This window comes from Aegilops tauschii, chromosome 4 (assembly GCF_002575655.3).
Source record: "Aegilops tauschii subsp. strangulata cultivar AL8/78 chromosome 4, Aet v6.0, whole genome shotgun sequence".
NCBI classification, from domain to species: Eukaryota; Viridiplantae; Streptophyta; class Magnoliopsida; order Poales; family Poaceae; genus Aegilops; species Aegilops tauschii.
The window spans coordinates 5,108,352-5,131,165 of NC_053038.3; the positions used below are offsets into that span (position 1 = coordinate 5,108,352).

At 46.3% G+C, this 22,814-nt stretch overlaps 2 protein-coding genes and 1 pseudogene across 5 annotated transcripts; all 3 read right to left on the minus strand.

The window, feature by feature from the left end:
- Positions 1-534: 534 nt before the first annotated feature.
- Positions 535-4,195, minus strand: LOC109766773 (UDP-glycosyltransferase 73C6-like; annotated as a pseudogene).
- Positions 4,196-14,758: 10,563 nt separating this feature from the next.
- Positions 14,759-17,111, minus strand: LOC109766769 (protein PHR1-LIKE 3). Of its 4 annotated transcripts, none has more exons than XM_020325556.3 (8): positions 16,613-17,111; positions 15,984-16,153; positions 15,689-15,774; positions 15,505-15,590; positions 15,313-15,373; positions 15,195-15,227; positions 15,069-15,104; positions 14,759-14,959 (listed from the first exon to the last, which is right to left on the minus strand). In XM_020325556.3, exons 2-8 carry the CDS (start codon positions 16,150-16,152, stop codon positions 14,921-14,923), a joined length of 510 nt encoding a protein of 169 aa, XP_020181145.1. In that variant the 5' UTR covers position 16,153; positions 16,613-17,111; the 3' UTR covers positions 14,759-14,920. The 4 variants fall into 4 exon arrangements, with proteins under 4 accessions (XP_020181145.1, XP_040242341.1, XP_040242339.1 ...); XM_040386407.3 differs by having other exon boundaries at positions 16,568-17,111; XM_040386405.3 differs by having other exon boundaries at positions 16,264-17,111.
- A 181-nt stretch (positions 17,112-17,292) lies between these two features.
- Positions 17,293-21,744, minus strand: LOC109766768 (chlorophyll(ide) b reductase NOL, chloroplastic). Its single transcript, XM_020325553.4, has 13 exons — positions 21,277-21,744; positions 20,956-21,024; positions 20,560-20,621; positions 20,352-20,438; positions 19,978-20,045; positions 19,825-19,873; positions 19,651-19,736; positions 19,253-19,310; positions 18,672-18,722; positions 18,377-18,427; positions 18,235-18,276; positions 17,635-17,745; positions 17,293-17,533 (listed from the first exon to the last, which is right to left on the minus strand). The coding sequence occupies exons 1-13, from the start codon at positions 21,530-21,532 to the stop codon at positions 17,486-17,488; spliced, it is 1,038 nt and encodes a 345-aa protein (XP_020181142.1). The 5' UTR covers positions 21,533-21,744; the 3' UTR covers positions 17,293-17,485.
- Between the last annotated feature and the right edge of the window lie 1,070 nt (positions 21,745-22,814).

The window sequence follows — 22,814 nt, forward strand, 5'->3', positions numbered from 1 at the left end:
CTCGCGCGGAATTTGAACATGCCGCCCACTTCAGATCCAGAGTATGAGTCTACGTCTTCAGATCAAGAGTATTCAGAGTATGAGTCTATGTCTCAGGATTAGCGAGTCTTCCCGCCTCCCTCCGTGGCCACGGCTCGCTAGTGCGTGTGTGATGCTATCGGCTGTGAAGTGAGACCATATATATCTGCTGCTTCCTGCTGTGTGCTGTGACATACTCTATGTACTCCAGCACGTTTGGTTGCGGTAAACTAGCTGCTGCTAGCTACTACTGTGAGGAGGAAATCTTCTCTCTCTAAAAAAAAAGGACACATGAGGAGGAACGTGATGGTTGTTGCGCAGCTCTGGCTGTCTTGCATGTTCCAGTCTTAATGGCAACATGTGGTGTGGTGTCTGCTGATTTTGTTCAGAGTCATCAGTAATGCAAGGTTTAAACATAATCTATAGGGGCATTTGTTTAGACCAAACTTAAACTCTTTATTCAATCCAAGTGCAAAAGCTTAAACAGGGGTGGCAAAAACTTGATAAACCCTAGCATCATATTTGAGGTGATGTTGATGCATCCTGCGGTGTCACTGCTTGGTAACGCCTGACCAAACGGCGCAGGTTGATGAATGCCGACCCACCCTCCCGGACGGCCTCTCTCGCCGTCGTCGCGAGCGCCGCCGCCCTCGTCCGCCTCTCCACCGCCTCATCTCCTCCACCCATGATGCTCCTCACCGCCTTCTCCACCGCCCCTCGCTCCACCACCGCCACCTCCCCGTCCTCCTCCTTCAACCACTCCACCCCGACGCTCACGCCGGTCCCCATCGACTGCACGGCCAACATTTCGTTCAAGAACTGGTGCGCCATGTGTGGCCATGTCACCACCGGGAGCCCGGCCGCGACCGCCTCCATCATCGAGTTCCACCCGCAGTGCGTCACGATGCCGCCCACCGACGCGTGGGACAAGATCAGCTGTTGCGGTGCCCAGCCCTTGATCAGTAGCCCGTGGCCGGACAACCGGCCCTCCAGGTCCTCGAGGAATCCGCGGACTTCCTCATCCTGGTCCTGCCCGGCGTTCTCTGGTGATACCACCCAAATGAACGGGTGCCCCGACGCCTCGAGGCCGAGCCCGGTCTCCATGACCTGCTCTGGGCGCGCGTGCAAGACGCTGCTCCCGAAGCTGACGTAGAGGACGGAGGATGGCTCCTTGCCGTCGAGCCATCGGAGGCACTCGCCAGCGTCGATGGCGGGCGCGTTCCCTCTCGCCGCAAGCGCCGCCGAGTGCTGGTGCTCGTGCTGGTGGAACAGTGACACCGGACCGACGGCCCACACGTTGACGCTCCTGACCTCCCCGCTGTCCATGACCGTCCCCGGCTCCAGCTCGAGGAAGGTGTTGAGGAGGACGCCGTCGACGTCGACGCACGCCCGCTCGACGGCGTATGCCAGCTTCTCGTACGCCAGCTTCTCAGACGCCGGCAGCCGCATGAACCCGGGGGGCGCGGTGGGCAGCTTCACCTCGACCGGCTCCTCAGGCATGAGATGCCAGTAGGGGTCCGCTGCGGCATAGGCGTTGTGCATGGCAGCCGCATGGTGCTCCGTCTGCAGGCAGAGGAGGCAGTAGGCAGACATGCCGAGGAAGCTGAGCCGCGGGACGCCGAGGCTGGCGGCGAGGCCAGCGGTCCACGGGTGGCAGATGTCGGACACGAGGCACGTGACGGGCGGAGCGTGCTCGCGGAGGTGGCGCTCCAGTGGCCCGCAGAGGCGCGATGTGGCGAGGAGGTAGGCAGCCTCCTGGTCCAGCGGGATCCGATCGACGTCGTCCGTGCCGGCGATGTCAAGCGGGAGCTCGACGAGCCGCACCGGCAGGCCCGACGACTCGACCGCGGGGCGGAGGCGCGCGGCGTAGGTTGGCGTGACGACGACGCTGGCGAGCGCGCCGTGGGTGGCCAGCTGCAGCGCCGCGTCCACCGCCGGGATCAGGTGGCCGTGGTGCATCAGCGGGACGAACACGAAGTGCGCCGTGGTCGTGGCCTCCACGTCGTCCGGGTTTGCTCCCCGGCAGGCCATCCTCCTACTCGTACTCCTAGAGCGTGACGGCGAGGCGACGACGGCGTGCCTTGGGCGTTGGAATGGCGGAGTGCTGCTGGCCCGTCGTGGTAGAAGATGGCCGGGTTTGGGGTTGGGTTGCCACAGGTACATATACCGGCAGGCGGCGGCGGCAGCCATATCCTACGTGATTCTGACCTGAGCTGCCTGACCTGACCTGAGTTCCCTGCAGTTATATGGCCCTAAAATGTTCAAGACTCTGACCAGGTCTTGCCTTTGGATGACATGCTTGTCTAGTGTCCAGGCTAGGCAAACAGCGATGGTACCAAGGCCGGATCAGATCGATTGTTGGACGAGAACCAAGAAAACTACAACAGCACACGGTTGCCGGCTGTTAGACCAAGAGAAGAAGAACAAAGATGTGTCATACCATCTTTTCTTATATCTAATATATGTGGGCCATGTGCCACGACGATTTTAATTTTATGAGTGAATTCCACTTCTTACCCTGTAGTTGTACATTTGTGACACATATATATTACCCCATTTAGTGCAACTTTTATCAAAATATCACATTTTGAAGACTTTTGCCACGGTTTTACCCTGATTTTGGATTTTTCTTATTTATGTTAGATAGGGTCTGCATGTTGCGTCAATGATTCGTAAAAGAATGTGTAAAGATCGAAGGGCGTCATTGACAATCATGTCCGGACTTCTTTTGTCCATCTGTTCCATTCCTCCCCATCGTCCAGATATTTTTGAACCCCAGGCGTCACCTCACACCTTCCCTAATGGACATGCATCAGAAAACGAGGGTTCAAAGCTTCTAAATGGGGTATTGTAAACAAATTTCCACTCAACAGGTAATTAGTGTCACAAATGCATATTTAGGGAGTAAAATGTGGAATTCAGTCTAATTTTATTTTTCACGGGGCCCTCAGGGGTCGCTTGAGTGTTGCAAAACAGCTCACGTCCGGAGCACCCCAACAAAGCTAGTATTAGACATGCATTTGGTTAGTTTCTCAGTGGAGTCTGGGCCGTGGAGCCTAGCTCAGTGTATACGGGCTCTGGGTCATTATCTGTATGTTGTTTGGTTCCCTACATCAAGTCCAACTCGCATTCTTAAGTGTAAATTGCACTAAGCCCAGCCTGCATTTGAAAAAAAAAAGTCAATTTAAGCGTTCCTGGCGAGGCAGGCTGAGGATAAGTTTCACGTGGGCCAGTTTTTACATACAAGGCAGGCAACCAAACAACTCGCTATTTAGCTTGCCAGAGCCTAGTTGGCCTTAACGTAGGCTGCCAAACACGCCCTGCATAGATGCAGGTCAAAGTAAATCATACTGCTGAAATAGAGAAAAAGTTTCAAGTGTAATAACATGGGATCCTCACTGTATAGACGCTTGATCAGCTACACAGATGGAACCCCATTTTTTTTATAGCAACAGTGTTTATGAACCCGTTCGCACACATTACAATGAACAAGATGGTAACTAGATTATTTTCGAGAATAATGCTAATTCGTTCATGCCTGGATTGCACTCATTAATTCCTTCTCCATCATCTGTACAAAATAATTGGTTTATCTCTACTATCTAAAAGAAATGGAGTGTTCCGTTTTCCCTCTTACCTTCCCTCTCTTCGTCCAACCTCTCGTACGACCCCTCTCTCCTGTAGCGATTTTCTTTTCTCCCTCCTGGTTTTATGGAAAAAAATTATATGAGACCAGGTCTCACGGTTAGCAGGTGAGACCCACCCTGATGGATGACACGTGCCATTCATAAATCGCAAAGCATCTAATCTCTCCCCTCTGATTTTAAGTGGGGGATGGGGTAGATGCTTTGTGATTTGTGAATGCCACGTGTCATCCATCAGGATGGGTCTCACCTGCTAACCCGTGAGACCTGGTCTCATAGAATTCTTTTCCCGGTTTTATCATCATCTGGCCGGACAAACTGACTCTGTTTTTGGTAAACGTATAATTCACATACCAAACGCAATCAATCCAAGCGCAATCAATTCATGCATGCCAATCAATTCATTCATGACCGTCATCGATCTCCTTCCTTCTTTGAATCAAATGGTGATCAATCTCTCCTTCCTTCTTTCAATGAAATGGTGATCAGTCTTCTTCCTTCTTTCAATCAATTCCTTTCTTCTATCACCATGGTTTACCTGGAAAAATGAAAATAGTCATATCAGCCAAAGTACGTCCTTTTAACTGGCGCAAAATTAACTTCGATGCTCACGTTCAACGAATGAGGAGGAAGTCTGATGCAAAATTCACTTCGATGCTCTATAATGATCTGCCACATTTTTTTTTGAATTAGAACGAAATTTTATTCATTAGCAATAACCAATACATCGTTTGTGAGAAACGTTACAATTTCACTAATAGGCTCCTCAAACCAATCCGAAGTCGAAAAAAACCTAGCTAATCTAGCAAGTTCATGTGCTACTTTATTTGCCTCTCTATTACAATGTTCGAATTTATTCATGATAAAATCACAAGCATAGTGATAGCAGTCATCGAAGATTGCCGCCGCCGCTCCCGCTGACTGTCCTCCGTCCTGCATGGTCTCAATCACCTCCAGATTGTCAGAGTTGATGATTAGGCGATTACATCCCGCCCTTTGCACTAAATTTAGGCCAAATTCGAGAGCTAAGGCCTTTGCCATGAGAACATCCGTGCAGTAGTCTTCGTCGCCTCTAAAACAGCTTTCATATATAAGGATCTGTTTTTATACCTGCTGTCGTCATTGTAAATCCAGCTAGATGAAGAAAATAAATGACATACGAGAATCTGTCCGGGATCAACTGCTATATCTATGTTCTTTCCATTTTTCTACTTTCCTCATTAATTCCTTGTGTAATAATGCGCATTAACACTAATTAATTAATACGGGATCACCTTCCTATCCACGGTTGCATATAAGCTTAATTCCACGCACAATGTTGTAACCCGCGATCCAATCAGCGTCAGCGCAACTACCAACCCGGGTGCCACGCTGCTAAGATAAACGCACGCAGACTCCTATCTAATTTGGTTCGGTAAGTCCTATGATTTATTCATGTTCACCATGTATAATTAGCCCCATGTTTGTGAGCATCGACTCTATGCAAAATGCACCCTGTGTACTATTTGGGCTTCGAGCAAAATAGAATAGTAGGGTTCGTGAGGTTGCAGAAAGACACGTACCCTCAGCGACTGGATGGCAGAAGGGGGCCTCCATCCCTTTGCGATGCGCGGGCTGCTGCTCCTCTCCACGCTGCGGGAGCAAACTCCAGCACACAGAGGCCGCTCAGCCTCCCGTCACGACCTAGGGTCGGACGAGTTCGTCGTCAGCAAACGGAGAAGTAGATCAGGTAGGGTAGAATTTGAATTGGGCAGTGGAAGGAGAAGAAGACATCGAGAGGAGGAAGAGATGATCCAGTGGCTCAGAATTGATCTATTTCATTTTCCATGCCTATCCACCCGTTGCCTGGCTTGCTTATAACGACAAGTCCAGCACACACCTTACACGACCTGTCATGGAATTGTCACGGCAGATGTCCTAGCGTAAGGACTTAGTCGTGGAGCCATCGCAACTTGGTTAGCTTGAAGGGGTTAAATGGGACAAAGGACACGGAGAGTTTATACTGGTTCGGCCCCTTGCGATGAAGGTAAAGGACTAATCCAGTTTGGGGTTGTACTGGTTGGGCGTTGATTACCAGGGAGCGAATACGCTTGACCTAGCTTTCGATCTCTTCTTTCTTTCTTGCCCTAAACCGCCACCGGGTCACCCCTTTATATAAATAGGCTGATGCCCGGCGGCCTACAGAGTCCCGGCCGGCTCATACACAACGTGTCTGGCTCGGTGACAGAACCTGTACTTTCCTTAACATACAAGTTAACATATGGCGGTTTATGCCCGTGGGCCTCAAGTTGCCTTTGGGTCTTGGGCCTTCAGTAAGCCTGCTTCGTGAACCGCCATCTTCAACATCTTCATGGGCCTTGTCATTATGAACCGCCAGTGGTATGACCCGGCCCCTCCTGGGCGGGTCATACCCAATAGTTATATCCCAACATTAGGCCTCAGGTTGATGTGAACTTGTTCATATCAATCTTCAACACTTAGAAAAAATCGTTCCTCATATGCTCTTGCGAGATCTTGTAACCCGCCATGACGTTATCTCCTAGGATCGTGGTAACCCGCCGTGACATCACCTGTCATTAATATCACACAAGGCCCAAATCTTAATATACCTTCTCTTTTAATGAGCCTCCGAAAATCGAGGCGTCTGTGCTGTCACATATCCATTTTTTAGCCTCCTCGATTTGCGCACATGTCATTTATCCTTCCAACCTTATAAATAGGGCCAGGGGTCCCTTTCACTTCCCCCCCCCCTTGCCTTCTCATCTCCATCTTCTACCTCACCACGCCTCTGCGCCTGAGCTCCGCCGCCGCCGTCGACCTTCACCACTGCCTCGACTACGGCCGCTGCATCAACCTGAACTGACCAGAGTCCGTCCGCGCGCTTCCGCTGTTCAACAACTCTGGTGAGTTTTCCCCTTTCCTTCCACTGTAGATCCCATTAGGGTTTCCACAAGTCCGTCGCAGTTCATCTCCGCCCTTCCTCGTTCTTCACTGTATTTTGAGATTCCAATCCAAACTTTATACTCGTCCTACGCGGTGGTAGTTGTAGTACTCATTTTTGATATTAAAACATCTCCTCTGCATGGTCCCGACCCTTTAGTCCCGGTTCCAGAACCGGGACTAAAGGCCCTCTAGAACCGAGACAAAAGGCCCGTTTTCTACTAGTGACTTTTGGCAAATAGCATATTGGCATAAATAACTTTAAAGTCATTCATCATTAATAAACGGTAGTGCATAAGTCGAATATGAAGTGGAATGAGGTAGAATAAGCGTGCACTCTAAAAGCTTATCATGGTGGCAGCTTATCATGGTGGCCACGTAATTAAAACTTTTTTTTGACACTATCTTCCTTGCAGATGAAGTCTCCGGCATGATCGAGTGATCGTACTCCCTTCAAAGACATGTCGAACTCTATGAACCAAAGTAATATTTAATGATCTAATGATTTGTAATTGCACAATCTGATGCACAAGAAATAACTAAGTTATTATTCTGTTGTTCAGGTTTCGTTGATATTACTAATGGAGGGGAACCTATGGATGCGAAAGAGCGCAAGCGGCAACATGCTAGGGAACGATACGCGCAGATGGATGCAGAGAAAATAGATGAAATACTTAAGAAGCGTCGTGATGCCTATCAACAAAAGAAAGCTCGACTATTGGTTCATTCCCAAGAGACACGATCAGGTCCACATACATTGTGAAACATCTTTGTTTACTCTATATCAGTACGTTATTACAGTTTTTTGATCTTTTAATTTGAATCTGATGAATGCTATTTTTTGCAAGCTTACTTCAAATATTTCATGTGAAGTGGATAGTTGTATGCTAAATGAAAAGAAATGTGTGTGCTCTTCTTAAGTTCAATTCGGGTACAGATGTACACTACTTCATCTCATAACATCGAGTTAGATAATCCTCAACTAATTTTTGTAATCCAATTGGCACTAGTAGAAAAAGAGGCTTCCATACGCCCCCATTAGTCTCCAAAATAATCGAACCGCGACCAAAGGGGTCTTTAGTCGCGGTTCGGGAGGAGACCCGCGACCAACTATCTGGGCCCAGCGCGCTCGGTCGACAGCTGGCGGACGGGAGGGGCTTTAGTCCCGGTTGGCCTGGCCAACCGGGACTAAAGGTCCTCAGGCTGGCCCGAAGGCCTTTAGTCGCGGTTGGCCAGACCAACCGGGATTAAAGGTTATCCCTTTAGTCCCGGTTGGTCTGGCCAACCGCGACTAAAGGCCCGAACCTTTAGTCGCGGTTGTCCAGACCAACCGGGACTAAAGGTTGGACCTTTAGTCCCGGTTGGTCTGGCCAACCGCGACTAAAGGGATTTGAGGCCTCATTTTCAAACTCTACACCACCACCACCACCACCACCCCCCCCCCCCGGTGGATCGCCTTTTCAGTTTTAGAAAAACCAAAAGAAAATGATGGAAATGTCAAAAAAATAAAATAAAATAAGTTTCTCATGTGATATGTGGTCTAGTTGTTGGGAAAATTAACAAATATGAATTTCGACTTTATTTGCAAAATCTCTCTGGAAATTCTTAAAATGGGCATAACTTTTGCATACGAACTCGGATGGAAAAGTTTTTTATATGAAAAATCATCTACTCGAAAAGTTACATACGAATTTAACCGGGGGAACCCCGTTAAACATTTTCAAAATCCTCAAAAACCTAATAGAAAAAAAGATACGGGGCTTTTAAGATCTGGAGAGGCAAAAAAATTCAAAAAAAATCAAATTGTGGTCAAAATGTGGTCAAACTAATTATTCTAGAATATTAGTGTTACTAAATAATTATTTCAGTTTTTTTTTAAATTTTGGTCAAATCTGGTCAAACTGTGGTCAAACTGTGGTCAAACAATGGTCAAACTAATTATTCCAGAAATATTAGTGTTACTAAATAATTATTGTTTTTTAAAACAATAGTTTCAAACTCAAACAGTGAAATGTGTCACTTCATGCTCAAGCTAAATTCCTGAGAGTTAATAGAATTGACATCCTACTATTGTCAGAAAAACAACAAGTGCAGACTTGGAAACGAGGGAGAATAGAACCCGGAAGTTAAGCGTGCTCAGGCTGGAGTAGTGAGAGGATGGGTGACCGTCCGGGAAGTTAGATGATTTGGAATGATGAGGGGTGATTAGAGATTAGAGGATAAATTCAGGAGTGATGAGGGGTGGTGATTAGAGATTAGAGGTTAAAATAATTCAAAAATTTGAAAATAAAAAAATTAAAAAAATTCGCAAAAAAACCAGGTTTAAACCTGCGGAGGAGGCCTTTAGTCCCGGTTAGCCACGAGAACCGGGACTAAAGCCTTTAGTCGCGGTTCGTAAGAGGCGCGACTAAGGGGGGGGGGGGGGGGGGGTCTTTAGTCGCGCATATTTAGTCCCGGTTGCACAGCCAGGACTAAAGGCCTTTGCAAACCGGGACTAAAGGCCTTTTTTCTACCAGTATGGACAGACTAGTCTATGATTTGTACATGTATTATTGCCCGTGGCAACGCACGGGCATTTTACTAGTTTTACATAAAACAAGAGCAAGTGTTGTAGTGCATTAGCATATAAGTGAATCTTTAGTTAATACACATATGATTTGAATGTACCTGCAACTGCTCCGCAGAAAAAGTGGTATCCACCATCTGCAAGAGGCAACACGGATAGCAGGTTGTCATCACACCTTCACATAGATCAAGTGCATTTCCAGGTATGTGAAGAAAACTGTACCTCCATGTTATCCATAAGCAAATAGTTCACCATCTAAATCATAGGTAAGATAGCCTCAGTTAGGAACAAGTGATGAATATTTTTCCAACGTTTCAGTTCAAGAAGAAAAAAAGTATACCTCCATTTCAGTCACATTCATTGCTGCATCACTGCCCACCACCGCCTCCGTCTAGTCCTGCCCATTAGAACAAGTTACAGAACTTGTGAACAAGCACAATAATCAATCAGTCGGTCAGTTCTAAAATAAATAAATTTGAGAACACAAAGGCATGCAGATCCAATAATCTTATTGCATCAAAGAACCATACACATTATCTCCTGCCCTGCTTGGTGATGCAGTTTAATATCTGATATGTGAGATATGTGCCCCCACCAATGCTAAATTTAGTTTTCACAGGGGCCCAGCGCACCTCAACTAAGTTGAAACCAGCATAGGTATAACAGAGATGCAGGCCAAAGTTATACCCGCGAGCAGATCCAGCAAAAGGAAAATCTCCCATAGTCTATGAAAAACCGGTGCCAGCTGCAAGGGTCATTAGTGTGCCAGATGAGAGAAGATGGAGGCCACCGGAGCTGGGGTGGAACAAACTGAACACTGATGGGTCTTTCGCTTCTTCTGGTAATGCTGGGGCTGGAATGATCTTACGAGACCACCGCGGGGCCGTTAATTTCTCAGCATGCAGGGCCCTGTTTTCCTGTAGAGATGCCTTGGCTCTGCGCATGCATGGAAGGGCTCTCATTGGCACTTCAACGTAGCGATCTTCCAATAGTGGTGGAAATGGATTCTCTCGAGGCCGTGACCATGATTTCATGTGAAGTCGTCGACCGCTCTGTCTACGCATCAATCGTGAAGGAGATAAAGTACTTGTTGTCTCTTAGACAAACTTGTATTACTCATATTGTTAGGTCTCAAAATAAGGCTAGTGATATATTAGCATTGTTTGCGAGATCCCAAGGCAGGACCATGACCTGGCTAGGGGCTGGTCCGGATGAGTTGATGGAGATTGTTTCTCTTGATTGTAAGGACATCTTGATCGAGAAATGCAAGTATTTACCCCGCAAAAAAAGAGATGCAGGCCAAAGTTAACCATGATGCTGAAACAGGAAAAAAGTTTCAACTTTCAAGTGCAATAACAGGGGATCACTACACAGCTACACAGAGGGAAACCACTTTTTTAGCACGCTGTATATGAACCGGTTCGTACACCTTCAGTGAATAAGATGGTAGCTAGGTTTTCCGAGAACAATGCTAGCTACGTTGCAATGCACCTTAGAGCATCTCCAACAGAAGATGCAAATTTGGAGATGTAAAACAGAAGGTGTAAAAATTTACATATCCAAAAAGTGTTTTTTGCATCTTCAAAAAAGGGGCCAACTTCAACAGATGATGCAAAACGGGGATGTAAAAGCGCAACTTCAATAGGTGATGCAAAATGGAGATGTAAAAATCAGTGGACGACGGCCGAATCGGGGCGGCGGCAGTGGGGACGGCAGCGGCGCGACGCGATTCGGGGCGGCAGCAGAGGAGCGGCGGAGGGGCGACGAGGGTGGAGAATTGGTGCGGCGGCGGCTGAGTTTAGTGGGGATTGTTTGGATTTTCGGCAGAACAATATCGACAACCAGACCCTCAAACCCTCCCCAACCGTCAAGGCGCACGCGTCAGCCATCGAGTACGTACTCCCTCCATTTATTTTTACTTCGCTTATAAGATTTGTCTGAAGTCAAACTTCATAAATTTTTGACCAACTTTATATTAAAAAATATCAACATCTATATATAATATTAGATTTATATAGTACAAGAAATAATTTCATCATGCATCTAATAAGATTAATTTGGTATTGTGCATGTGGAATTTCTTCCAATAAACATGGTCTAATAAAAAAGAAACGGAAGAAGTACATGCGTACGTAGGGAACGGAGAAGGCCGTGCGTCCAACTCCGATTTGGTTCTACTTTCTTTCAACCCTAAACTCTGAAAACCGACTCGTTTGCGGCTTGACTGCCAAGAAGAGGCAGGTCACGGGGTAAAACCAAGGCAGGTCACGACCATAAAAAACGACCTGATCCCACTCCATATTCTGCTCGATCGGTCTGCAAGGTCGATCTGCTCCTCTCCCCGCGACGCGAGTCGCCGCCGGCCCACCCATAACGAACGCCAGCTTCCGTCCGCAGTCTCTGCTCGCACGCAGATGGCGCCTGGATCCACTTCTTCCGGCGGCTCCGTTTCACTTGGGTCCTTGTCTTCTTCCGGCGGCTCTCGGTCTCGGAGGGGGCTCATCTCGTGCCTGCACAGCCTCAACTGCCGCAACGAGGACGCGCCTCTTCCCCACGACGACGATTTGCAAGAGGCCACGCGCGAGCTCATCGTCGGTTTCTACGACGAGGCGTTCCGCCGGCTCCGGCTGCCCTGCAAGGCCCTGCCCGACCTTTACGGCATCCTCAGCACCGCCGGCCTCTGCCTCGGCCTCCTCGACCCCGTCTCCAACATCATACTCAACACCCTCGCCCTCCTAAACCCCAAAACCAAGCCCCTCGGCGACGACGCCGCTCCACCCGCCGCCAAGACGGGGTCCAAGAAGAGACACAGACCCGGTTTCGACCCCTGGCACGAGGTTGCAACCAGGTCCTGCCACAGTCTCATGGCTTTCCTTGTGGCGTACTTCGGATGCATCAACGAGGAACAGGCCTTCCGCTACCTCTACAGGGCCGGCGCCAACCTCCCCCTCGCCGTCATGCTCGTCCAGCATGATCTCTACCATGCCAAGCCGGAGGCGCTGGACCCTCAATCCGACAGGACTGGAGGGCGGCCACCTCAGCAGGCCACCATTCGCCCACCACCTTGGCTCGGGTCATGGCAATCCGGCTCAAAAATGGCGACCTCGACCTTTTCAAGAAGAAGCTCTTCTCAGCCAATGGCCCCCTCACGACCGAGGATGTCCGAGCAATCCACCGTGTTGCACATGATGATGACCCCCATGTGTGTTGCCAACATTAGCAACACCAATGATGGGCTGGTTGTCCATGTCCGTCAGAACCTCGACGGCGGCGACGACGGTATATGGTCCAAGACAGAGCCCCTTGTCGTCTCTAGTGCAGCTGCTGACGCCAGGATCACCTCCACCGCCTTCCGCTGGGACGGGACCGCCATCTCGTCTCTGCAGACCGGACTGCCTAGCAAGCTGCTAGATTGCCTCGGGATAGCAGATGACCTGAAACACATTCTCAGGACCCCGTGCGCTGGTGGTGACGCCTGTGATTACCTGCAGTCTCTCAAGATGTACCTCCATGGCATGATTCACAACCTGTACGTCCAGGCCTTCAAGTTGCTGCCCTCACCCTCGGGCTCGCTCATGCGCAGCATCCTCATGGCCGGCCACTGCTATGGCCCCTGTGACCCTCTCTCCAACATCATCCTTAACTCAATCTGGTATGACAACTGTGCCTCCGATCTCTCAGCTTCTGTCAGCATGATGGTGAATGAGTGCAATGACGTCCTGGACCCCCTATCCTTGCTCCGCCTAGTTGTTCGTTCCCTCGAGGGGCTTACAAACCTTGCCTTGTTCGCCGACCCCCAATCCTCAATTGCTTGTGCTCTGGAGAAACTCTGCAGTTCAAAATGTGTTGTCTCTGACATGTTATCATCTGCAACAAAGAACCCCTTCCACGAGGCGGCCATGGCTGCTAGACACCCGTTGCCCTTTCTGTTGGGCGAATTTCACCAGGTGCTGCTGCTCAAGCCCGATGGCCGAAGCAAGCTGCCCTCACATATAACCAAGGCGCAAACTAGTGGTGGTGTGTTGTGCGTCGATGACATCATACCTCTTATGTCGTTCATGTGGTCCAATTTCAAAACACCCATGTATGAAACTAGTGGCACCGTGCAAGCTCTTGCTCCTGAAGTTTGTGTAGACGCCGACTCGAGGTTGAGGATGGTATCAAGCGCGAGATCAGAGTATGAGGAGCGGAGGAGCTGGTTGCGTTCAAAGATTAAACAGGTGCTCAAGGATTACACGGACCAACATTTTTGGGTAGGCATTGTTTACAATCATTAGCTGCTACTTACGTACATATATTAGCTTTACCTTCATTTGGCCAGTACGTATATTAGCTTTACCTTGATTTGACCAACAAACACCCTTTCTTCTTAATTTCTTGCTTGCTGTAGGGACCAAAGTATAAACTTGATTTTATATTTGGTGTGGAGGAAATAGACCAAGGCCGCCCCCTCTTCTCTGATACGTGCTACCATGTGAACTTCATGGCAACTTCTGATGAGAATGTTTCGAGGACCCCATTTTACGCCGAGTTGTGGTCCTGGCCCTCACATAAGCCAAGGACAGGATTCTGCTGCCCTCTGCCCTTTGCAGATGCGGGTAAGTCCTCTACTTTTCTGCCGCAGCTAGCACGGCTGATTAGCAAGTGACAGCATTTGATTAGTAGCTTGGGTCACGGAGATCAGCTTCTCATCATGCTTGCAAGCACGTACCATTCATCGTTAATCTGAATTGGCTTATTATCATCATCTTGCTGAATAATAATCACTGCCGGGTTTTATTTTGTTAGTGGGACGTTGCTACTATGACACGGATTGCGCAAGGAAGATCCTGTATCCAGATGACGCCAAGTACATTCCAGATGATATCACCCATGAGGGGACCGGCAGCGTGGATGGCACGCTAGAGATGGACCTCGTGCACTTCACCTTCAGATTCAGAGTCTGAGCCTATGTCTCAGGATTAGTGGGTCTTGTCTCCTACGAGGCCACGGCTCGCTGGTGCGTGATGCTATCGGCTGTGAAGCGAGACCATATATATTTGCTGCTTCCTGCTGTGTGCATGTGTTATGATGTCCTAGTTAATTAATTAGCACTCTAAGATCAGCAAGTGGATGACATTGCGCTGTGACATACTCTATGTACTCCAGCACGTTTGGTTTCCATAATCTAGCTGCTGCTACTACTACTGTTATGCGTCGGTCTAAAAGATGGCCGGGTCTGGGGTTGGGTTGCCACAGATGCAGATACCTGCAGGCGGCAGCCATACTATGATCCTAACCTTCCTGGCATGGTATGGCAAGTGTGTTCCCTCTACTGTTATATGGCCCTGAAATGTACTCCTTCCGTTCCTAAATAGATGACCCAACTTTGTACTAAAGTTAGTATAAAGTTGAGTTATCTATTTTGGAATGGAGGGAATACTTACTATTATAAGACTGACCAGGTCTTGCCTTTGGATGATAGTATATGCTTGTCCACTCTCCAGGCCAGGCTATCAGCGATGGTATCAAGGCCAGATCAGAGCGATTGTCAGATGAAAACCGAGAAAACCACAACAGGCATGGCTAAACATACGGCTGCCGACTGTCCGACCGCGAAGCACTTCTTATCAGTTTATTAATATTTGATATGTGGGACATGTGCACACAACGACATTAAATTTATTTATTTTTCACAGGGGCCGGCGCACCCCATCTTACAAGGAACAAAGATGGTAACTAGGTTTTCCGAGAACAATGCTCGACAATACATTCATGCCCGGATCGCATTCATCAGTTCCTTCTCCATCATCTGCATCAAAATTTATTTTTCGGTTTATTTCACATGAAACAAGAGCGAGTGTAGTAGTGCATTAGCACATAAATAAATCTTAGGTAATATGCCTATGCTTTCAATGTACCTGCAACTCATCCGCAGAAAATGCGGTATCCACCATCTGCGAGAGGCAACACAAATAGCAAAGTAGGTTGTTATCACACCTTCACATAGATCAAGTGCATTCCCAGGCATGTGAAGAAAACTGTACCTCCGTGTCATCCATAAGCAAATAGGTCGCCATCTAAATCACAGGTAAGATAGACTCAATTAGGAACAGGTGATGCAGGATTTCCAAAACTTCAGTTGAATAAAAAGAGAATTTATACCTCCATTCCAGTCAGATTCATTGCTGCATCACTGTCCACCACCGTCTCGGCCTCAGATGTCCTGCACATCAGAACAAGTTACAGAACTTATGAACAAGCACAGTAATCAGTCAGTCAGTCAGTTATAGAAAACAAAATAGAGAACACAAAGGGATGCAGATCCAACAATCTCACTACATCAAAGAACCATACACATTATCTCCTGCCTTGCTTGGTGATGCAGTGCCTAGGACATCCCGAGGAGGTTCGGCTCCTAAATTGCACTTCTCCCTGTATCTCTGGCACGGAAGAGCAAAGCCAAGTGTTGAGATCCTGCACGGCGGAACAAAAACCCTCAAAATTAACTGATGAAGAGCTGCAAGAGGGCGGGAGGTACTTGGAGGTGGCTTTTTATGTTCCAGATTGTCAGGCCTGTGACTCCCATAGCTTCCATTCTCTGCTTCACCGCAGTTGGCTTCGCCTCTAAGGAATTGGGACAGTTGAACAGCACAGCATCAGTTTCATCGAGAAATTTCTGATCCAAGGAACAGAAAATGAATCGTTTGGCATCGTATGCCTCTAAGGAGTTGCAGGAGTTGAATAGCGCAGCATCAGTTTCATCGAGAAATTTCCGATCCAAGGAAAAGAAAGAATTGTTTGACATTGTCTGCTCAAAGTTCAAGAAACCAAACCATAGGGGCCTCCTTGATACTCTACCGCTTCCACGAAGATCATATGGAGATCATTGGTCCAGTGAAGTAAACTCCTTGTCGGCTGCATTGCCCTGAGAAGGCAGCAGGTCGGTATGCCCGACATGTAAGAAGAGTCACTGTTTTGTGTCGGCTTGCCGTTGGACATCATTCTGCAAATCAAGTTCACCACGTGTCAGTAAAGATCAAGGAAATCAGAAAAGCTTAAATTGTGCAACTCTCTTTAGAACGAAGGCAGTGGAAACTGGCAAAAGGACAATACAGTATGGCAGTGTGCATCAGGATGATGCAGAAGCCGGGGTTATCCCCTTTCCAAAAAAAGAAGGATGCGTGCATCATGATGATGCAGTATGGCTGTGTGTTGAGATTCTGTAACTAAAAGAGACAGAATCAATCGCCATTTGTATATTTCGTTAACATGGGCATGTGCCCATATAGATACAGAAAATGTTTCCAAATACAAAGTGGAGATCAAGCAGAACATCAATTCTCTGGCATTCTATATTAGAAAAAAGAATGCACTAAAATACCATAAGAGAAGCTAAAACAAATTGTGATGCTCATACCAGTATGTGCGAGGAAGCAAAAGGAACCGGGAATGTATGTCATACCTTTAGCGAGAAGAGTGAGTGATAGTGTCCTTCTCTATAAAGCCAGTCACCCTTTTATACAGTTCTTGTAAGAGACTAACATAACTCGTCACAATTCACAGTTGCTTTGTATGGATGGAAAGGTTGGCAGAGAAGTAAAGCTTTCTCAAAAGGGTTGGTAAGGAAGCAACAAGGATGATTATCTAATATGAGCAGACTCTGCCAAATCCACGAATGGTGCACATCACATTAACTTATCAGGAATGTGATAGAGAAGTAAATAACCAGAATGATAATTTAGGTGCAGTAGTAAGTGTTGAGGTTGACTTATCAGGCAATCTGGATGTGTGAGATGTGATCAAAGTCCTATCCTATTACGCCAAACACCAAGCAGCAAGGTAGCAGCATGCCAGCATGAGTGCATGACCATGTCCTGTCGTTGCAATGCCATCCTGCATGCCTTTCAATGAAAAAAATGTTGTACAAACATAATAAATTGATCATAGGTGCTTAATTGCACGACGAACTCGCCCCAACAGATAAGTTAGGCAAGACTACACAAGTTATAGGAAGTAGCAAGGAAAAATGGCTGCAGCCTTAATGTGTTGGTGCATAGATGTATCATGGGCTCCTCTTGCATTGAAAATGCAACATGCAACTAGATCACAAGGTCCATAAATAATCCAGTGAACTGTGAATGATTCAATCAATGACAATAAATTTGATGAGGTTTAATCAAATTACATGTATTGTATATACGAGGAGTACATTATTGTGCTCTCAAGATGCCCTCAGTGATACATCCTATTTTTACAGGAAAATAATGGACCTCTAAAATATGATAACAAGAATATCCCTAGGTTTCTTCTGGGTTGGAAGATGGCAGTAAGAAAACTAATCCTCGGCAACATACTTGTTCCTACGAGCACCAAAAGCAATTCTCTGCAAATAAAATCAGGAAGATTGATTATTACAGTAAATTTGACATTGGGGGACGTCCAAGATTAATAAAAGACCCTCCCCAGGTTTCAGAGAGTTCTTACTGAAAATATTCTGGAGTAGGCTTTCAAGCCTGTGAGAAAGCGAATGTAAGTCGGCTTCATGGATTGGTTGGTAGGAATTTCTCTGATGTTTGGAACAAGGTAATCCGCAACCTATTATAATAGTCAACATGATTATTATATTACCCACATTACCAAACAGATAATATGGTAAAAAAGGTGTACATAAATAACATTAAAGGCTTCGAAAGCTAACTTTGTCAATTTATATTAGATCAACTTTTTTTTTGTTCAGAACTTCAGATCGACACATTTGTTAAGACATGTCTGCCTTGCGACATCATATGAATAACTTCAAGTTACCATTTTTTAACTTTGTTAAAGCAAGCACAAAAGGTTAACAGCCCTTCAACAACGACCAAATCACAAATTTCAGGAACGTATAAACAAGTCTGGAGACCACGTTCAAGCTAAGTGGTCGGACGGTTTTGCAAGCCAAATGGACACAGGCCTAAAGCAGCTAAAAATGATTACTACTGCAGCCAAACAGAAGCTTTAGAGTTTAGCAGAAGAGTCAACATTGTTCTGGAGGAAAAAGACAAATGGCCCTATACAAAAAAGGAACAATGGCATAGCTCTCACCACATCAGGAGTTTCAGCTAATATATTGATGAAAAACTTTGCCTGTAATCAGTAAAATTCATAATTTAGTAACCACGAATTATCTTATCAACAATGGCAAAAAGAGAAAGAACGTCAGAAAGAGATTGTGTTTATCCCTTACTTGCTTTGTGGTAGCACCAGACATAAGAAGATCAGTCGTAACCATGCCAGGCTGCACAAATTAGTTATGTACTTACTGTTAGTGTGTAAGTGTAACTGTGCTTTTCAGAGTTATAAACAGAACTTAGAAACAAAATGTGATCATTTACTTATACGGATATTCCATGGACCAATGCTTTCAACCTTACACAAACTAGTTAGTTAAACCACACCAACTTCTAATTATCTTTATGCGAGAGAATAGTTGGGAACTCTAGAATACAAAAGATAACTGAAGAAAGGGTGGAGCTGTATACCGATAAATTATGCACCACGACATTATTCACTTCATTCATCTGCAACTCAGCCTGCAATAAGAATCATGTTATCTTCTCCACACAGTTTCTAATAATGCTGCAAAGCTGTGACCTGCACCAGTATACTGCCTTGATTTATTTTGCTTGCTTGTACTTTCTGTCTTCTCTTTTGGGTTCTCACAGTTTTTGTGGGGTTTCATCTCTAGCCTACCCCAATTTGCTTGGGACAAAAGGCTTTGTTGTTGTTGTGGAAATAAATGTAAATTTAATAATAGTTCGTGCCACTGAGCCAAGTTCAAGCACACAGCAATAAATCGCCTATTATTTTCTCTATGGATGATTACAGCTTTACAATTTCCCAAATATGAGTTTGTGGGAGCAACTACTTGGGAATTTAACATGACTCTAAATATTGTCAAACAGTAGTTATCTCATTGTACTGTTGAATCTTTGTGCGAGGCTATCGACAATTTCATGAGGTTACAATACAGCAAATAGTTCATTATTTCAGAATGCTTCATTGGACTGCTCAAACAGAAACTAATCATTTCAGGTTAAATCGCCACACATGTTATCTTTACCTGTAGAGACTTTGTAAGGTGCACCACACTTCTCTTCGTTGCACCATAAGCGGCAAACCTGGTGATTATAATAATAATTACTTAAAATTCAAGACTACTAGTTCACCAAAAGATGATTGAGTCTGTCTCCTTAGTATTTCGTTTTGTCCACAACTTTCATTTAATACAAATAACTGATACTGCCATATGGCCATGCAAATTCAGTATGTCAAGTACAATACACACATGTGGAGAAGAACGGAAGGAAATACTTATATCAGCGTCAAAAGAACAGGACATATCGCACTATGTTCAATTCCTCAGGTTCAAACTATATGAGCAGTTAAACGAAATCATGTGACAGCACACTCAGCTGAGTATCCAGAATTACTACATATGAGAACAAACGGAAATGGTACCTTGGGGTTGGCCTTCCATCAGAGCCAGCACCATCAATGTTAAATATGTGACCACCTCGAGGTTGGTTCCACATCATATTTATTGCCTAAGATGGCAAGACGATGAAATGTTGGAATACTTCAGCAGTCAACATACTATACGACAAATATCTAATATTGAGTGGAAAGCAATACCTCACGACAACATAGCATCAATCCAAGAGTGTTAGTGGTGATCACCTCACTGTTAAATCAAAGAAAAAAGTCAATGAACTATTGGCACTCGAAAGTACGACTGAATGAAGGTGTGCATGTTCAAGCCTTGCCAATATAGAGATAGAGAATTACATTAGAGCCTCATCAGAGGTTTCCACCAATGGTTTGTAACTATATGCATTTGAGCCGGCGTTGTTGATCTGCATCAATAGAAATAATTCAGAAGAAATTCCAATTTGTTTGAGCCCTTCAATTTAATGCATGAACTTTAAACAGTTAAGGAAAGCTGAGTATCAATTTCCAAGAACAACAATGTGGATTGCACAGCACATTTCATGCAACAAGCACCGCACTATAAAATATTTCAAATAAGGGAAACTATGCAGTGAGCATCGGTGTCATTTCATAGCGAGTGGTTGTCATAGTTGTACATAAAAAAAAGAAGGAACACGAATAAAAGTGCATGTGCAATGCAAGTGTTTGGTGAGGGAGGGGTGACTATGTACCCAAATATCAATATACTCCAGCTTGTCACGCGCAAAATCCACAAGCGCCTTCACATCCTTGCCTTCTCTAACATCACAGACAGTCCCCTATCATAGCACAAAAAAAGGAGACTATGGAGTTAAACGTGTTGCACTGTACTATTTTGACGATTTTTATGAACAAAACTTGAATGAAAATATAGGGACCAAGTAGCTCAGCAGTAGGTACCCACACATGTTGCTCTCCGAATTCCTTTTTCAAGTCATTTCTTACAGATTCTACCCTTTCAGCTGTAGAGGATAGAGTAGACTGCATGTCAAGGAAAGGCTAAGCTGGTATAAATCGGAACTTGCATGTGTCCATTTCATTCTTTATGGAAGTTGTCTCAACAATATCGAAACATTTGATTTGTTTGTCATTTAGAACAATCATCAAAATCCTCTTTGAACAGATCAATGATCTAAAAGAGTTGGAACCTACCTAAACGCGGATCGTATATATTATTACAATATAAGTGCAGGAACTGCTAAACGCGGATCGATTTGACATGCATCTTAAACATCAATTTGTTTTATGAAACACCTGAAGAAAAGTAACAGTTAAAAGCAGGTGTTTCTTTCTAACCTGATCTTGAGCATATTACAACATTATCACCAGCCTTGAGGAACTTCCTTGCCAGCGCGTATCCTATACCTGTTGAAGAACATGCATCCAGAGGTCACTGAGCAAGCAAGCAAGAGCTAACAGATGTTAACTGAAGCCAATCAATGTAGTTTCCACGGGTGATGTGTTACGCCTCTATCATCCTCTACAATGTACGCCACAGATTGAATCACAAATCAATCCTTGTCCCCAATTTCAAGCTCAGCCATCCGTCCATTGATTGATTCAGCGGAACTCTTGTTCAGAGAAACAAAATCGGTGTAAAACGAACAAAGGCAGCACCTTTGGTGGAACCGGTGATGAGGACGTTGTAAGGAGGCGCCATGGGCTCCCTCCGCGGCGGTCCTCCTCCGCCGCCGCCGGAGAGAGCCTCCGCCCGGAACCACCCCGCGGGTTCCCGGGGCCGGCCCCTCGCCGCCAGCCCGCGCTGCCACGGGCGGCCGGGGAAGAAGGCTGCGTCGGAGGGTGGTGCGCGGGACGGCGCCGGGCCCGCGCGGGCGGCGGCCCGGAGCGGGAGCGAGGCGGTGACGGTGGCCATCCGGGAGGAGGGGACGGAGGTGGCGCCCGGGCGAGCGAGCGAGCGGGCGGGCGACGCGTGTGCGCGCTGCGGTGCTCTGCTCGCCGAGATAACGAGCCGGGGAGAGAGTGGCGTGCCCGACGGCGCGATGGCCCGCACGTCAGCGTCGGCGAGCGGTCCGTCGTCCGCGAACTCTCGGGCTCAGTTGTCGTCTTCCTCGCCTCCTTTTTCATTCTCCGACGAACAAAGTTCTCAATTTTTCTTTGTTATAAAATCGGCCGATCACAATGCAGACGATGCTTATCGAAAAATCGGGTTAAAGTTGAAGTTTTAAGATTGACGAAACCATCATAGACCCTCGTTATCCATAAAAATGTCGCTTCTCACTGAAATAGTAATCCGTATATTAATGAAAACTCACGGCGTCAACTTTATGATTTTTTTTATATGCTTAATGGATGGTGATAAGTGGTATTATCCGCCTAATCATCCAACTATTGGTTGGTTAATGTCGGATTGAAGTAGTACCGTAGTTGGCATGAAGGGCTATATGTAAAGCTTTTGCCCACGCAAAAATCTACTAGTATAAGAAAAAGTAGCTAAATTCTGAATTCGTTTTTGGTTTTAGCGGGTCGACATCGCAAGGCCAGTGAAGGAGTTTTGCACGAAAAGGTTTGGTTTAATGGACCGTAGTGTGGTGTGGTGTGTATTTGTCGCATTCCGAGTACTGGGTCAGGTAGGTGTTCAATGGGTTTGAGCAAAATAGTTCGATCGATCACGGCCACAAAATTCAATTTAATAAGAAGGTAGGTAGTATCCCTTCGCTCGCATGGAAGGGCACCGGCCGCTAGGGTTTCCCGTGCCTCCCGTCGGCGCCGGCGCTAGTTTGTCTTGTCTCTCCTGTGGCCTTGTGACCATGGAGGTGCGGTGGATACCAACCCTTACACGCGGGAGGATTCCGTTTTTCTATATTTTTTAAGCTTTTGTTAAGGTGTGCGTCCTCTTTATAGAGGTTAGGCGACGGTGGCACTCTGAAGATGAAATAAGGTTTTCCCCGCCTAGCTTTCCTTTCGACATCTTGACTATCTACTAGAACGAAATTTGCCCGACTCGAATGAGGGAGGGGGATGAGGGCGACGCGCCTTCGGCTCGCTCCAGTGCTTGTAGTCGTTGCTAGGTGGTCTAAGGACCTGAATATTTTTTTTACTTCTGGTGTTCTTTGTACTACCTTGACAATTGATGAATGAATGTGAAATTTTCCAAAAAAAAGGTTTAGAGAGAAGTATGTTTTTGTCCCTCGAGT